The sequence below is a fragment of the Neophocaena asiaeorientalis genome, unplaced genomic scaffold, assembly GCF_003031525.2.
Source record: "Neophocaena asiaeorientalis asiaeorientalis breed wild unplaced genomic scaffold, Neophocaena_asiaeorientalis_V1.1 scaffold571, whole genome shotgun sequence".
Lineage (NCBI taxonomy): Eukaryota > Metazoa > Chordata > Mammalia > Artiodactyla > Phocoenidae > Neophocaena > Neophocaena asiaeorientalis.
The window spans coordinates 995,058-1,013,252 of record NW_020175669.1 but is presented as its reverse complement, the minus strand read 5'-3'; the positions used below and the strand labels follow the sequence as shown (position 1 = coordinate 1,013,252).

The following is an 18,195-nucleotide window of genomic DNA, read 5'->3' as shown; positions in this document are numbered from 1 at the left end:
TGTGGCCTCTCCCGTCGCGGAGCACAGGCTCCGGACGCGCAGGCCCAGCGGCCATGACTCACGGGCCCAGCCGCTCCGCAGCATGTGGGATCTTCCCGGACCGGGGCACGAACCCGTGTCCCCTGCATCGGCAGGCAGACTCTCAACCACTGCGCCACCAGGGAAGCCCCCTTGCTAGTTTTTAAGACACATAATTTCTTTTAAATGGTATCCCACTGGTGAAATCTGAATAAGATTTTTGGATTGTATCAATGTCAGTGCCCTGGTTGTAATATTGTTCTATAATTTTGCAAGATGTTACCATTGGGGGAAACTGAGTTAAGCAAACATGGGATCTTTCTGTATTATTTGTTACAGCCACATGTAAATTTACAATTATATTTATAAAACTTTCAATCAAATAATTTTTTTCACAAAGAATTATATTCCTTATCTCATTTAGGTCTGTTTAGCAAAAGATGACTTTATGATTAATATAATATAGTACTTAAAAGTATAGACTCTGAGCCTGACATACCTGCCCTTGAATCTTGGCTCTACCACTTTTTAATTGACTAAGTTACCTAACCTCTCGTGGTTTTGTCTTTGTCATTAAATAAATGAGGATAATAACAGTAGGTACCTCACAAAGTTTTGAGAATTAAATGAGATAGAGCATGTGAATCACTTCCCAGTGCTTGACATATAGGAAATACTGGAACATATTAGTTGCTGTGATGATGAAGATGATGATGATGATTTCTGTAATTAGAGATAAAAGAGGAGTTTTCATCATCTCTCAGCCTATGTTCTAAATGGCTACCGGATACTTTGGCTTGTATTCAACAAAGGGCATTTTGAGTTTTCATATTATTATTTTACTTAAAATGAGTTAAGGGCAATTTTATCATCTGGAGCTAAATGATTATTGCTAATGAATTAACTGGAATTAATGACAATAGATTCGAGATCAAATATTCTGGGTATAAAATAAGAGAGAAGGAACAGACTAAAACTGAACAACATAATATCTATACTCCCAGTCACCTCCAGAGACACACCTCTGAAATATAAAATTATTTTCAGTTGCAGCCCCCCAGATTTTCTCTATGCAAAGAGTGTACACACATGATTTCTCTCTTTTCTATCAATGAAGTCCATGTGACATAATGGAAAAAGCACTGGACAGGGTGGTTAGCAGTTCTGGATTCTAGATCCAGCTCTGTTATAGGCAGTGTGACCTCCACACTGCCTATGACAGTGAGAGCCTTACCTTCTCTAAGCCACCTGGTTCCCTATGTGTAAATTGTGAGGTTTGAATTGGATTAGTGATTCTCAGAGAATGGTCCCGGGACCAACAGCACTAACGAGCTTCACCTGGGAACTTGTTAAAACAGTACACTCTCAGGTTTCCCCCTCAGATCTACTGATTCAGGGACTCTGAGTGTGGGGTTGAACAATTTTTGTTTTAATAAGCCCTCTGGTTGATTCTGAAGTCCATAGAAGTTTGAGAATCACTTCTCTGGATTAAATTTTAGTCTAAATTTTGGACTGTTGGACCCAACCTCCAGAGTTTCTGATTCATAGGTCTGGGGTGGAGTCTGATAATTTGCTTTTTGAAGTTAGATGCTGCTGGTCAGGTACCACACTTTGAGAACTACTAGGTTAGATAAACTCTAAGCTCCGTTTCAACTCTGTGATTCCGTCATTATCATTGCTTTCACAATGCTTTCTGTCCCCCTCCTTATTTACTTTGTCCCTCAGTTTATTGAAACTGCGTCTTACCTAATAGTTAACATTGAAACTTTCTAAAATATCCTACCTTGTAGAGGGTGATGGACAGAAAAGAGCTTCCCTAAATTCTTACAGCTTTTGTTAATATGAAGCACCTGCAGCTCTTTGGCATTAAAAATGACCTTAGGACCTACTATATAACACAGGGAACTCTGCGCAATGTTATGTGGCAGCCTGGATGGGAGGGGAGTCTGGGGGAGAATCGATACATGTATACGTATGGCTGACTTGCTTTGCTGTGCACCTGAAACTATCACAACATTGTTAATCAGCTATACTCCAACATAAAATAAAAAGTTTAGAAAAAAATGACCTTAGGCGGCCTACTTAATTATCTCATGTGCGTAGCTAATTACAAAGGAAATATCTTCAGACACCAAGTTTCAGTAATTAAGGTCTGATGCCTAATTGCCATTGATCCCTTTATGTTGTCTTAAGATCTGAAGAGCTTGGGCACCAATGTAAAAATAAAATTATGTTTTCATTCGAAGATGCTGTTTAATGAATAACACTAAAGATCCCAAATTACATCTTCAAATGAGCTTTTTAATCCCACCTTCTTTTTCTTGGTTTTCTGGATATTTGGGATGGGATAATGCTCTGTGAGGCATGGGTCTGCTAAGAACAAACAAGCCTCTGCCTGCCGAACTGAATTATTTATTTGGCTCATGTTTTCTTTTTTTGAAGTAGAGTTATGGATTAAGATCCACTGTTTCTTGTTTTATCAGTAATTTGATAATTTTCTAGTACTGAATTGTAAACTATATAAGAGAAAAGCAAGGATCTAACGTTTACTTAGTGCCTATTATATGCCAGTCACTGTGCCACAAGCATTACTTTTCTTGTTCATTTAATCCTCACAACAACCATGTAAGGTAGTATCATTAGCTTTGGTTTTTACATGAGGAAATAGACTCAGGAAGGCTAAGTAACTGCTCAAGATCACACAGCCATAGAAATGGCAGTGTATAGATTTAAGCTCAGATTCGTTTGACAACAAAGCCTTTGTAGGCATAGTAGATTCTGAATAAAAATATGTGTTGAATGAATGAGTAAAGGAATGACTATATGCCATTATCTTCCTAATGTTGATTTTTAAACAATCATAGAATTATAAAGTTGAAAAGGCACTATAGGTCATTATCTAATCAGGGTTTTAGTTATGCATATCCTTTAAAGCATCTCTAACAGATGAGTATACAGCCTTTACTTGACCACCTCTTGGGAAATGGCACACACGACCTCTTTAACCACAGTGATTATTGAATAGCTCATTATTAGCAAATTCTTTGCATTCAACTTCCCTAAAATCTCTTTCTTTTGAGCCTAGATCTGCTCTTTGTAACTGCTCAGACTTAATCTGGTTCTTCTTCCATACATAATTCTTTCAAATATTTGAACATAAGCATATATCTTCTCTCTCCCAAGCAAAATAGCCCCCATTTTTCCAGTTACTTTTCAAGATCCACACGTAATAATAACTTAATAAATGTTTGTTAAATGAAAGAAGGAAAGAATAAATAAATTTGATACCTAGACTCCTCAGTTTCTTGTTTCCTTTCTTTAGAATGTGAAGCATCTGTGCTGTGTTCTGGGTACATGCTAGGACCATGTTTCTAGAAGTAAATGAAGTGATTTCCTTTGATATACTCTTGCACTGCACAATAGTCACCCACAAAAATATCATTTTTTAATTTTCTGACATAGAACAGCGCTGTCATCTTTGACATCTCAGGTTTGCATCAGGTCACAAAAAGCTGGAGTTGAACAGCAAACCTAGTGCTTTTCTTCAGGGTTAAAGGCAAGACCTGGGCGCTAGGGGATCAGCTCCAGTTTAAGCAGGCTAAGTTGATACTCTAATGTACAAAACTTGGGCTTACCTCAGCTAAAATGGAAGAAATAGCTGCCCAAAGCTAGTTTCTTTCACGCCCCACTGGCAACGTAGTAATTGCACAAAGACCTTTTTATTATAAGTTGATTTTCCTGAGAAATGAATTCTGAAAAATACTGTAAAGTGTTTATTTTTTGCTTGCCCTTTATTAACCCACATCTTAGGGCTTTCCCTAGAGAGAAACTGTTGGTAAATGAAACCTCTTAGACCTACACAGGAACATTTTTGCAATATGTCCCTGGCTGTGGAGGGAACAGGGACAGGACAAGGCAAGTTGGTGCTATTTAAACAGGGTCATCGGCCAGTATATGGAATTTTGCCTAAAGAGAAGATTTAGGAATTTAAATGGGGGAAGAGTTTGGGGTTGGTAGAATTACTGGGAAAGGTTTGTATCTTAAACAGGATATAATGCAGATCTTTTATACTAGTAAGGAGGGCAAAGACCCAGTTTGAACTTAAAGATCATTTCTCTTAGTACGTCCTAGTTTTGATCTTTAAATAACAAAAGTCCTATAGTTTAATTTATAAAATCATGCCCTAAAAGCCAGCACAGAACCTTCCTGTGATGCTATTGGAATCAGGGCAGCATGCATAGAGTAAGGGAGGGAGCTAGGAAATTAAAGTGTGATTTTCACAGACATGATTCTGTCATAGTTCTTATTTTCTTTATATGGAATACAAATGCTGATATAGAGTGAAGATTTTCTGTTTTGCATTTTTGTGCTCTTTGATACATTTATTGAGGTCAAATGAAATTTGATATAGTAGGATTTATTATGAAGTGCTCTCTGAATACAACTCCATAATTACTCAGCTACATGGTAGTGCATAAAGCTGTAAAACTGCTTAGCCAGACAAGCAATTTATGTGTTACATCGAGGTGTGGATGGCAAAGAATATTAGTTTAATTGGGAGCCAAGATGTAGTAGCCTTAAATCTGAAGAGCTATATGTTTAACATAATGCAGCGAGGCTTTGAAATAAGATACCTAAACTGGGGAGCTGCAGCTTTTGGAATATATAAAAATTAGACATTACTTTCTGACCAAAGATACTAAGTACTATTTTCAAAATAAAGTACAGAATGCAAAGCAGGTGAAAGGGCAAAACCTTTCAACATTGTAAGGTGACAGAAGAAAACATTTCTTCTAGTTCTTTGTTTTAAAAAAAGAAAGAAAATAAAAGGAAAAAAAGTCAAGATGAAAGATAACCAGTAACTATAATTTAGTGGAAGCAGGGATGAGGCAAATTCACAATGAGGTTATGTCCTTGGTGTACCAGTGGAATCTGAAAGGGATTTGGTGAATTTAGCCTGAAGTTTTCTCAGGGAGCAGATTTGGAATGAGGTTAAAAGTGGGTGGCTGTTTGGGTACCAGCACACCACCATGGGTGAAAAACAAATACTCCTTGGCATACATTTGCTCTCTGTCTGATCATAGGCTCTCTTCTGTTTAGCAGGTTCAGGGTCACATGCCTCCGCTCATGATCCCAATTTTTCCACATGACCAGCGGACCCTGGCAGCAGCTGCTGCTGCCCAACAGGGATTCCTCTTCCCCCCTGGAATAACGTACAAACCAGGTAAGTAGAAAGGGATTTCACATTCTTTTGGGAATGCTAAGATCCATATGTTTTTGCTTAGTAATCACAACAAGCACAGAAGCATATGAAGGAACTATGAATAAAAAGATCATAAAAGCTATTTTAAAGTAAAATGAGAATTGTGAAGGGGGCATGTTAATAAACGAATTGGTTGCTAAAAACTTTTACTTTCTCTTCTTCCACTTGAGTTTGTTCTGAATTCACAGATAAAATGCTACTTTCCCTCAGGACTACAGATTTTTGTCAGCTCTCTCTCATACCTTTACTGTGAATAATTGTCTTTGGTTAAAGATACTTTGCTCCTCCTGAGAGCTTTTATACTCTAGGAGAGTGGTCGCATACAGTATAAAATGCTATTATTGTTTACTGTCTGATTTCTCTTGGAAGAAGAGTTAAAACTAGGCTGATTTAATTAGCTTGCTACTAATAGGTAAAATTCTTTTTGATTTTAGTCTAAATAATGAAGCAGTCAGTTGTATTTTCCTATTCATCTTTGAACCGCAAAAACAGGACACATAACCTTGCAGTGAAGTATGTTTTGAGATGATTTAGCAAATGTTATGATTTTTCTTTATTCCTCTGAGTTTACTGGACTCCTGGGGAATTCAATTAGGGGCATAATGGTTTGAAGCTTCTTTCAGAGCATCCTTGTAAACAGGGCTTTAAATGTTTAAAGATATGTTGCCAAAGGAATCCAATGTAAGATAGTCAAGTAAATAAAAAGTCAACCTGAATTTCATTTGTGCATTCTTTGTAACTGACCTCAGCTCAGAAGTAGTGACCTTGTTCTACTCATTAATAATTTCTGTGTCAAGTTCTTTTTAACATATTAACCTGATTATATTAACCACCCAGTCTGAGTGCAACAAATCTGACTGCAGCGGTTTCTTTGTGTATGGGTTTATAAAGTGAACAAAGGTATTTTAATATGCTTAAAGCAATAATAAAGTATAAATCACTTTACTAAAATTCTCTGTAAGGAATGTTACTAAATAGCATAAAAACAAACCTAGTGGGGTTTAACATCTATTTTTTGCCATCAATTACTCTTATGCTTTTGGTAGAAAACCCCCTTCCTTGTGAGGAAAGGAAAGATGTCTGTGTCAAAACCCAAATTATTCAAAGAATAGAGATCTTAAGCGATTGGCTAATTTAAGGACTGACTTTCAAAATTCCTCAGCTATAAAGCAGTCAAAACTAGGAGTAACAACGGTTTTTGGATACCACAGTGAAAGAAAATTGTGTTACTCAAAGTTAAAAGTTGATTTTTCTAGAGCAGAATTTTTAGAGCAAGTTATATTCTGTGAAATTAGTATCCATATTAAGGACAGGATAATATTTGGTCAGAGAATATCTTTCTGTCAGTGCAGTGGTTCACTTCTTCTCTGATCTCTATAAGTAGTTTTGAACTTTCTTCACCTTGACTTCCTTCAGAATGTTGGTGTAAACTAAGTTTACTGGTTTAACCTGAATCTGAGTTGTTATCCCTACACCAGTTTTGGAATCCTTTTAAATGAACTGTATGTGGAAACTATTTAATTTCCATGTTTTTAAATTTAAAATTCTCCATATTTCAAAATCAGGTTATGGGCCTTATTTTCTTCTAGACACAGATATCGACATAATTGACATGTTATGTAACTTTGTTAAGACGATAATACTGTTTTCTTGTTTCCTAACATCTGTATTGCAGTATAATTGCTTTACAATGGTATGTTAGTTTCTGATGTATAACAGTGAGTCAGCTATACATATACATATATCCCCATATCTCCTCCCTCTTGCGTCTCCCTCCCACCTCCCTATCCCACCCCTCTAGGTGGACACAAAACACCGAGCTGATCTCCCTGTGCTATGCGGCTGTTTTCCACTAGCTATCTATTTTACATTTGGTGGTGTATATATATTTCCATGCCACCCTCTCACTTCATCCCAGCTTACCCTTCGCCCTCCCTGTGCCCACAAGTCCATTCTCTACGTCTACGTCTTTATTCCTGTCCTGCCCATAGGTTCTTCAGAACCTTTTTTTTTTTTTTTAGATTCCATATATATGTGTTAGCATACAGTATTTGTTTTTCTCTTTCAGACTTACTTCACTCTGTATGACAGACTCTAGGTCCATCCAGCTCACTACAAATAACTCAATTTCGTTTCTTTTAAAGGCTGAGTAATATTCCATTGTATATATGTGCCACATCTTCTTTATCCATTCATCTGTCAAGGGACACTTAGGTTGCATCCATGTCCTGGCTATTGTAAATAGAGCTGCAGTGAATATTGTGGTACATGACTCTTTTTGAATTATGGTTTTGTCGGGGCACATGTCCAGTACTGGGATTGCTGGGTCGTATGGTAGTTCTATTTTTAGTTTGTTAAGAACTTCCATTTTGTTCTGCATAGTGGCTGTATCAGTTTACATTCCCACCAACATTGCAAGAGGGTTCCCTTTTCTCCACTTTCTGACTGGTTTGAGGTGATACCTCGTTGTAGTTTTTGATTTGCATTTCTCTAATGATTAGTGATGTTGAGCATCCTTTCATGTGTTTGTTGGCAACGTGTATACCTTCTTTTGAGGAATGTCTATTTAGGTCTTCTGCTCAGTTTTGGATTGGGTTGATATTGAGCTGTGTGAGCTGTTTGTATATTTTGGAGATTAATCCTTTGTCCGTTGCTTCGTTTGCAAATATTTTATCCCATTCTAAGGTTGTCTTTTTGTCTTGTTTATGGCTTCCTTTGCTGTGCAAAAGCTTTTAAGTTTCATTAGGTCCCATTTGTTTAGTTTTGTTTTTATTTCCATTACTCTGTGATTTATGTCATAGAGTATTCTGCCTATGTTTTCCTCTAAGAGATTTATAGTGTCTGGTCTTACATTTAGGTCTTTAATCCATTCTGCGTTTATTTTTGTGTATAGTGTTAGGGAGTGTTCTAATTTCATTCTTTTACATGTAGCTGTCCAGTTATCCCAGCACCACTTATTGAAGAGGCTGTCTTTTCTCCATTGTGTACTCTTGCCTCCTTTTTCAAAGGTAAGCTTACCATATGTGCATGGGTTTATCTCTAGGCTTTCTATCCTGTTCCATTGATCTATATTTCTGTTTTTATGCCAGTACCATACTGTATTGATTATTGTAGCTTTGTAGTATGGTCTGAAGTCAGGGAGCCTGATTCCTCCAGCTCCGTTTTTCTTTCTCAAGATTGCTTTGGCTATTCGGGGTCTTTTGTGTTTCCATTCAAATTGTGAATTTTTTTGTTCTAGTTCTGTGAAAACTGCCATTGGTAGTTTGTTAGGGATTGCATTGAATCTGTAGATGGCTTTGGGTAGTGTAGTCATTTTCACAATGTTGATTCTTCCAATCCAAGAACATGGTATATCTCTCCATCTGTTTGTATCATCTTTAATTTCTTTCACCAGTGTCTTATAGTTTTCTGCATACAGGTCTTTTGTCTCCTTAGGTAGGTTTCTTCCTAGGTATTTTATTCTTCTTGTTGCAGTGGTAAATGGGAGTGTTTCCTTAATTTCTCTTTCAGAATTTTTATTGTTAGTGTATAGGACTGCAAGAGATTTCTGGGCATTAATTTTGTATCCTGCTACTTTACCAAATTCATTGCTTAGCTCTAGTAGTTTTCTGGTAGCATCTTCAGGATTCTCTATATATAGTATCATGCCATCTGCAAATAGTGACAGTATTACTTCTTTTCTGATTTGGATTCCTTTTATTTCTTTATCTTCTCTTGTTGCTGGGGCTAAAATTTTCATGACTATGTTGAATAATAGTTGTGAAAGTATCTGAATTCTCTTAGCTTTTCCTTGTCTGTAAAGGTTTTAATTTCTCCGTTGAGTTGAATCTGAATGCGATCCTTGCTGGGTAGAGTAACCTTGGTTGTAGGTTTTTCCCTTTCATCACTTTAAATATGTCCTGCCACTCCCTTCTGGCTTGCAGAGTTTCTGCTGAGAGATCAGCTGGTAACCTTATGGGGATTCCCTTGTATGTTATTTGTTGCTTTTCCCTTGCTGCTTTTAATATTTTTTCTTTGTATTTAATTTTTGGTAGTGTGATTAGTATGTATCTTGGTGAGTTTCTCCTTGGATTTATCCTGTAAGGTATCCTGTATGGGACTCTCTGTGCTTCCTGCACTTGATTGACTATTTTGTTTCCCATATTAGGGACGTTTCCAACTATGATGTCTTCAAATATTTTCTCAGTCCCTTTTTTTTCTCTTCTTCTTCGGGGACCCCCATAATTCGAATGTTGGTGCATTTAATGTTGTCCCAGAGGTCTCTGAGACTGTCCTCAATTGTTTTCATTTTTTTTTCCTTTTTCTTCTCTGTGGTAGTTATTTCCATTATTTTATCTTCCAGGTCACTTATCCGTTCTTCTGCCTCAGCTATTCTACTATTGATTCCTTCTAGGGAATTTTTAATTTCGTTTATTGTGTTGTTCATCATTGTTTTCTCTTTAATTTGTTTATTGTGTTGTTCATCATTGTTTGTTTTCTTTAGTTTGTTTTCTCTTTCTCTTCTAGTTCTTTGTTAAACGTCTCTTGTATTTTCTCCATTCTATTTCCAAGATTTTGGATCATCTTTACTTTCATTATTTTGAATTCTTTTTCAGGTCGACTGCCTATTTCCTCTTCATTTGTTTGGTCTGGGGGAATAATACTGTTTTTTATGGGGGAAGATATTGTTATATAGTCAGTGAGTTTGGACCATTTTATAAAATGTACACAGTATCACTGAGATTGCAGTATGTAAGTAAGGGGAATCTAGACATTGAGGCAATATTGTGCAGTAGTGAGTTACCCCCGCTGAACAGCATCTGTGAAGCATAGAGTAGTGTCTTGGGGTAGCAAAGCTGGATTTGATTATGTTGGCTAAAACCTGTTGTTTAGGGCAGGACAGTGGATTTGGACATGTACGATGATTTTTAATCACGAGCAAGCCTGGTAAAAAAGTTATTATCTGGCGACCCCTAAGTTATGTCAGAGAACTGAATTAACCAGAACCCTAAATTCTTAAATACTTTGGCTGATTCAGGTTTTATTGTATATAAAAATTATACTTTAAAAGGATTAAAATTATATGTTCATATGCTACTGGGAGAGACATTCCATACTTAGGAGACAGTGTATGCAATGTTCTTGTCATTCACAGAAACTGGGAAAGGAGAATACTGTTTGAATGGTGTCTGGACAAGGAAAACTTTTTTGCCCCAAACTGAGCTATAATTTCACTTGTGAGACAATGACTGAAATTTTAGAGGAGTAGTGTTGTCACATATAAAAGCCTTGAAATGGGGGTGTAACTTTATAGTTTGATCCCCTAAGCAAGAAGAAGAAGAAGTGCTACATTGGTTTTTAATGAATTACAAAATAAATTGCTCTCTTTTTGCTCTTTTTTCACCTTCCCATAACCTGAAACAATTCCATAGTGTTTGTGCCTTCAACTGATTGACTAATTATCTTCATTTCCAGAAAGCAAGGACCACCTTGGGCTGATTTTTCCTGTTAAAGTTGACTGTTTCTGAATCCATATTAGTACATTCTAAACAAATATATTTAGGGCTATCAACCTTCTCCTCTTCAGATAATTTGACCCATTATTCTGGACATTTCAGGGCCCCCATGGGTAGTGAACACCAAGCAAGCTCTCCCACTCTGGTGAGTTGCTGAGGAGGCATGTTGCTGACGGGGATTGTACAGTTTCAGGGGAACATCTATCAAAATAATCTCTGCTGCAATTCTTTTATTGAGCTATAATCCCTAATTAAACCCCACCTATTTAAAAAAAAAAAAAAACTGGTTCTCTAATTAGAGACATCTTTCTAAAAAGGAACTTATCAGGGCCCAGAACATAAACCAGAGAAGTTTGGTTGCTTTGCTCTTTCACATCATGATGCTGAGAGATATAGCAATCCAGGGTAAGATGAATACAATTGAGTACCTATGACTGAGAAAACTAAAAGATTAAGCCTCTTTCGTAGCTGCCAATGTGTATATCAGAGTGATTGAATTGACTGTAAAATAAAAACACTGGATAGCATCCTTTGTGTGCCAGGGATGATGCAGCTGACCCATGGACTTCGTGTAGTTGGGATTTTCAAAATGATTGCTGCTGGAGTAGCACCCTTAAAGCTTCCCAGGAGATCCTAGGAGTAGGATGTCTGCCTGCTCATGACTCCTACACTTACTTACTATTTATAATATGATAACAGCTAAAGCTTATTGAATAATTACTTTGTGCCAAACACTGTGTTAAATATTTTACATTATTTTATTTAATTCTTACTTGAACATATCACTTAACCTTGCTGAGCCTCTCATTTTTGTCATCTAAAAAAATATGTCATGAGTTGTCCGCTGCTCAGCATGGGTGTGAAGATTAAATTTGTTAAAATGTATGAAAGTTATTTGAAAATTCTAAAACGCTATGTTTGGGGATAAAGTCTGACCATGAAACTAAGTAAATTTAACTACATTAAACTGCATTCTTATCCATTAGAAATGTGGTCCCAAAACCGAGCTTTTGACTGAGATATATTGTCTCTCTGCCTGATGACCAAAAGCAATTTTACTAGTATACCTGCTGTTTCTTTAAGAAAAAAATTGTGGTAAAATATACATAAAATAATATTTATTATTTTAACCATTTTTCAATGTACAACTCAGTGATATTAATACATTTGCAGTTTTTTGTAACCATTACCATTATCTGTACCACAAACTTTCAATCATCTCCAACAAAAACTCTGTGACCATTAAACAATAACTCTCCCTATCCTCCTACCCTGAATCCCTAGTAACCTCTATTTCACTATTTTTCTATATGAATTTGCCTATTCTAGGTACTTCATATAAATGGAATCATACAATATTTGTCCCTCTGCATCTGGCTTATTTCACTAAGCATAATGTTTTCAAGGTCCATCCATATTGTAGTATGTATCAAAAGTCCATTCTTTTTTATGGCTGAATAATATCCCATTGTATATATATATCTACGTCTATATATTTGTTTGTTTATCCATTCATCTGTTGATGGATATTTCTGTTGTTTCCACATTTTGGCTATTGTGAATAATGCTGCTGTGAACATTGGTATACAAATACCTGTTTGTGTCCCTGCTTGCAGTTCTTTTAGATATACACGTAGGAATGGAATTGTTGTATCATGTGGTAGTTCTATGTTTAGCCCTTTGAGATACCATCAAACTGATTTCTATACGGGCTGCACCTTTTACATTCCCACCAGTAATGCAAGAGTGTTGCAATTTCTTTATATCCTAACCAATACTTGTTATTTTCCATTTTTTAAAAAAAATTATAGCCATCCTAGTAGATGTGAAGTGGTATCTCACTGTGGTTTTGTTTTTCATTTCCCTGATGATTAATGATTTTGAGCATCTTTTCACGTGCCTATTGGAAATTTGTATATCTTCCTTGGAAATGTCTAAGTACATTGCCTATTTTTGAATTGGGTTGTTTGTTTTGTCTTTATTGAGTTTCAGGAGTTCTTATATATTCTAGATATTAATCCTGTATCAAATATATGACTTGCAAGTTTTTTTTCTCATTTTGTAGGTCGTCTTTTCACTTACTCGATAGTATTCTTTGATGCACAAAATTGTTTAATTTTGATGAAGTCTGATTTATCTATTTTTTCTTTTGTTGCCTGTGCTTTTGCTGTCATATCCATGAAATCATTGCCAAATCCAAAGATTTACTCCTATGTTTTCTTCTAAGAGTTTTATAGTTTTAGTACTTAAGTTTAGGTCTTTGATCCATTCCAGTTAATTTTTATATATGGTATAAATTAAGGGTCCAACTTCATTCTTTTGCATGTGGATATCAGTTTTTCCAGCACCATTTGTTGAAAAGATGTCTTTTCCCCAATGAATGGTCTTGGTACCCTTGTAAAAAATCAATTAACTATATGTAAGGGTTTATTTCTGGGCTCTCTATTCTGTTTCATTAGTCTATATATCTGTTCTTATGCCAGTATCATACTGTTTTAATTACTCTAACTTTGTAGTAAATTTTGAAATCAGAAAGTATGAGTCTTCCAACTTTATTTGTCTTTTTCAAAATTGTTTGGGCTATTGGGGCCCCATGCAATTCCATATAAATTTGAGGATTGGCTTCCATTTCTGTAAAAAAAGATGGTTGGAATTTTGGTAGAGATTTCACTGAGTCTGTAGATTGCTTTGTTGATCTTAACAATGTGAAGTCTTCCTGTCTATGAACATGGATGCCTTTCTATTTATTTAGATCTTTAAAATTTTCTTTCAGAAATGTTTTATAGTTTTTCAGTGTACAAGTCTTTGCCTCTTTAGTTAAGTTTATTCCTAAGTATTTGATTCTTTTAGATGCTATTGTAAGTAGAATTGCTTTCTTAACTTCCTTTTGGATTGTTCATTGCTAGTATATAGAAACACAGTTGATTTTTGTGTGTTAATCTTCTACCCTGAAACTGCTGAATTTATTTATTAGCTCTTGTAGCTTTCTTATGAATTCTTTGGAATCTTCTACATATAGGACCACTTCATATGCAAATAGACATAGTTTTACCTATTTTTACCTGTTTACCTAGTTTTACCTGTTTGCCTCTTTCTTTCTCCCTTCCTCCCTTCCTTCCTTATCCCCTCCCTCCCTCCTTCCCTCCCTTCCTCCCTCTCTCTCTTCTTTCTTTCTTTCTTTCTTTCTTGTACTAACTAAAACTTCTAGGACAGTGTTGTATAGCAACAGTAAAAGTGGGTATAATTGTCCCCGATCTTAGTAGAAAAGCTTTCAGTCTTTTACCACTGAGTGTGATGTTAGCTGTGGGTTTTTCATAAATACCCTTTATCATGTTGATGGACTTTCCCTCTATTCCTAGTTTTTTCTGAGAATTTTTATCATGAAAAGATGTTGGATTTTGTCAAATGCCTTTTCTGCATCAATTGAGATAATCATGTGGGTTTTTCCCCCATTGTTCTATTAATGTTATGTATTGCATTGATTTTTTATTTTTAATGTTGAACCACCCTTGCATTCCTGGGATAAATCCTACTTTGTCATGGTGAATAATCCTTTTGATATGCTGTTGGATTCAATATGCTAATATTTTGTTGAGGATTTTAATATTCATACAGAATATTGGTCTATAATTTTCTTTTCCTGTGATGTCTTTATCTGGCTTTGTTATCAAGTTTACACTGGCCTCATTACCTCAGAGTTAGGAAGTGTTTCCTCTTCAATATTTTTGAAGATTTTGTAAGGATTAGTGTTAATTTTTATTAAATATTCAGTAGACTTTATTGGTGAAGCCAAAAATTCAGTCCAGGAATTTTCTTTATTGGGAGGTTTTTGATTACTGATTCAATCTCTTGTTATGGGTTTGTTTATATTATCTATTTCTCCTTGAGACAGTTTACATAATTTGTATGTTTCAAGCAATTTGTCCATTTCTTCTAGATTGTCTAATTTGCTGATGTACAGTTGCTACCTAATACTTCTTTTTAATTCCTTTGTTTCAGTTAGCATTTATTGAGCACCATTTATTTGCTGATATCTATATATATAAATGTATATGTATACATGTATATGAATGTACATATATATTCTCATTTAATTTTTATAACAACTCTAAGATATAAGTGGCATTATCTATATTTTGTTAAAAGAAAAAAAGAAACTAAAAGTCAAAGAAGTAAATTAACTCTTTCCAAACTTTCACATCTAGAAATTAGTGGAGGTAGAATTCAGACTGAAATTCTGAATATTTGACATTTTATACTCTTGCAGGCATGATCTAAGTGTGTAAGATATGAAGAAAAGTCTAGCTTTTGTGAGTGTGTGTGTATAAAAAATGTGATTTATATGTATGGGATTATCTAGATGACATCTAGTGAAGCTAGCCATTTCTAGCTCTTCTTGACTATTTAAAACAGAGGCATGTACCACTATTGCTGGAATACTTTATTAATTAAATCCATCTACTTGAAATCAAAGCATTTCTGAGGTTCTTCAGGTTAGTACTCCCCTTTTTAAATAAGAGTGATGAGGTCCAAGAAGGAACTATATATGCTCACCTGTATAAACTAACCTAGTTTTATGGTGATTGAGATTATTTTAACTGTGCCCTTCTTCATATATGGAGGCTATATCATTGGTGAGTTACTAAGTCATGAACTTTAAGTTGTTATTTTAAGTTAATTTCTTGTAATGAGGATACATGTGTATCATTTTGTCCATACTCACTTATTTAATTGCTATTGTGACAAATCCCATGATTTTCATATGATTAGCCAAGAGTTTGGATGCATCTATGAAGTAAGTAAAGAAATTAAGATTGATCCTTGATTCTTAGCTTCTTTAAAGGTATGAAAAACAATGCAGATGCTCTTAGAAAAAGTCTTGAGATCAAGACTCTTCTCAACATTGGTCTATTCTTTGATGAATAGAGGAGAAGTTTAGCAGGAGAAATAAGAGCATGGTGATCTCAGCAATATATACTATGATCCATGGCAATTTTTTTCTCCAATTGTTCTCAGAACAAATGAAAGATTTTGTTTTCTTTTTAAGATTCTAAATGTGTCACTCACTGCCTACTAACTTCTGCTGCAGTGTGCTGTCTCACAAAGATAAATTCAGATTGATTATGGAATTCCCTCAGAATACAGAGAAGTTATAATATTTTGCTATTCTGAATACATGCATCCAGGCAAGATGCAATGTGGCATGTCCAAGTCTATACTGTTGGCTGTAATTGAAATATTTCCATATTGTAGCAAAAATGATAATAGCTCATAAAAGTGGGGTGTATCTATGAGTTATCTGGCAACTCAAATAACTTATCATCATCCTGTGATACGACCAGACAATGATCTGTGAGATGAGGGATGTGTAGTATATCTTTCTTCTGTTTTGGAGGGTGGAAAATAAGGTATGAGACTTTGAGCCAGTAACTGAAGAATCTTTGAGTCCTGTCTCCTAGTTCAACGTATTTTTCTTCTCTACTCCTCCCAAACTCTCTAAATAGGTTAATATCTGAAGTTAGTATCTCAGAAGACTGCAACCATCCCAGTCCCTCGTCTTTCTGAGGAATCAAAGTAAATGGACAGAATTTTACCCATGGGATTTTTGACTTTTTAATAAAAGTGAAGTTTGTATCCGAATTACACAAACTAGGAGTATTCTAGCAGGAGGTAGTCTTAGTCTAATGGGTCCTAGGTTCATGATACAAGCTCCTCCTTTTCCTGTGTTTAAGTCTTAATAAGTTCCGGCTTCCTTTTGGTTTCCCTGAAAATTAGAAAATATACTTCCTGTCATTCAGGGACTCTTGCTGTGGAGCTGCTTTGATCCCAAAGCAATGTTGGTTATTGTGGCAAGTGAAACTAATGTCAGGCAAATGTCCTATAGGCTGTAACTCCTGTTTCATATTTGCTCTGTAAGCTCCAGATAAAAATAATCAGTTGGAAAACCTAGAAGCCTGGAAAGATGGATTTATGTAATGGACATTATTTCCCAAATTGGCATTTGGAGGTTGTCTACTTATACTAGAGGTAGCAAGGGCCAGATTACAGTAGTGCCTAAAACCAACCTGTTTCAACAGGCTTCATCTTCTTTTGTACAGATTTAAAGAGAATGGGTCCTCACGCAAGCATTTCAAATCCAGAGACAAATTTGAAAAAAATTGCTACAACATGTTGACTGATTCCTTGCCAAGTCAGCCACTGAGAACTTTTTCTTGATCGACTCTTACACAGAGACAATTAAAGGCGAGGGGGAGGGGGGGGGAAGCTTGTAACTTTTTAAAAGAATTAAACTTCACAGTACTCTAAATCCCTCTCCCTCTTAAATCTTCTCTTCTACTTTTAACCCCCCTCTTCTTCACCCTTACTTCTCCCTCTCTGGCCTTTTCCTTTTTCTCTCTCTTCTGATCATTCCCTGTGATATACTCAGTTGCTCTAATGTATTCATTTTTACTTTTGGTATTGATACAATATGTTCTGGAGACATAGCTTTCCAAAGATTATATTCAGATATACAGATTCAAACCAGCAGAAAGGTTAAAAACATTTTAAAAATATGCTTGTCAGCAGTGGAAAGAAAGCTGTTTGTAGCCAGCAGGTGAGCTGGAGAGTACTACAGGGTGTGGTAGAGATGGTAATAAATTAACTGGCAAGCCAAAAACTATAAAAAAAAAAAATCAGCTATTTCATAGCATAGAAGCATGACAGCTATGAAAAAAGGAGTGCCCCAGGGAATTCTTTTAGAGTTTGATTTTTTAAAATATGTTTGACATGAAAAATGTTTTAGTACAAATAAAACAACTGGTATTAAACTTACAGGGAGGAGGGTTATGGTTTAGAGTTAGTATGAATAATGCATGATATTTAAAGAAAGAACAGCTCTAAAATGTTCTGAGAGGCAGCCCATGTTGATGGTTGGAATGGTGATTTTTTTTTTCTCTATTTTTGAAGCATCATTAATTCAGCATCGTTTTGTGATTTTTTTAACCTGATAAGATGTCACCAAAGAAATACTGTTTGACTTAGATTAGGATATTCTTTCTTCAGATAATTTAGTTTAAATATCAAGAGGATCAGTAGAATTATTTAAGCATAAAGCAGCAGTCATTTACCATAAAAAATAATTTGGCCTAGTTATCTTTTTTAAAAAGCTCATGTAGCACTGCAAACCAAAATCAACCTCATGGAAGGGGAAAAACAAGATCAGATATTTTGAACATTACTCCATAGGAGACTAGCACAGTATAGTGTTAGTGAATGCATTGTAGCAGCGCTCCATATGCAATCAGAAGCCAATTGTTACTGGACTGTGTACAAGCGCACACTGTGCTCAATGGTCTGATGAGGTATTATGGATATGATGCAAAGAGACTGTGTAGATTAGAAGCTTACAATTTGTTAAAAGTGAAAGCAACTTAACAT

The 18,195-nt window shown here is 35.6% G+C and overlaps 1 protein-coding gene across 5 annotated transcripts in view; it reads left to right on the top strand.

The window, feature by feature from the left end:
• SOX6 (SRY-box transcription factor 6) overlaps positions 1-18,195 on the top strand; it is a 414,778-nt gene that overhangs the window by 279,126 nt on the left and 117,457 nt on the right. For all 5 annotated transcript variants that reach the window (XM_024731581.1, XM_024731582.1, XM_024731583.1 and 2 more), the window contains exon 7: positions 5,122-5,242. In XM_024731581.1, coding sequence (XP_024587349.1) covers positions 5,122-5,242 — 121 coding nt within the window. The remainder of the gene's footprint in view (positions 1-5,121; positions 5,243-18,195) is intronic.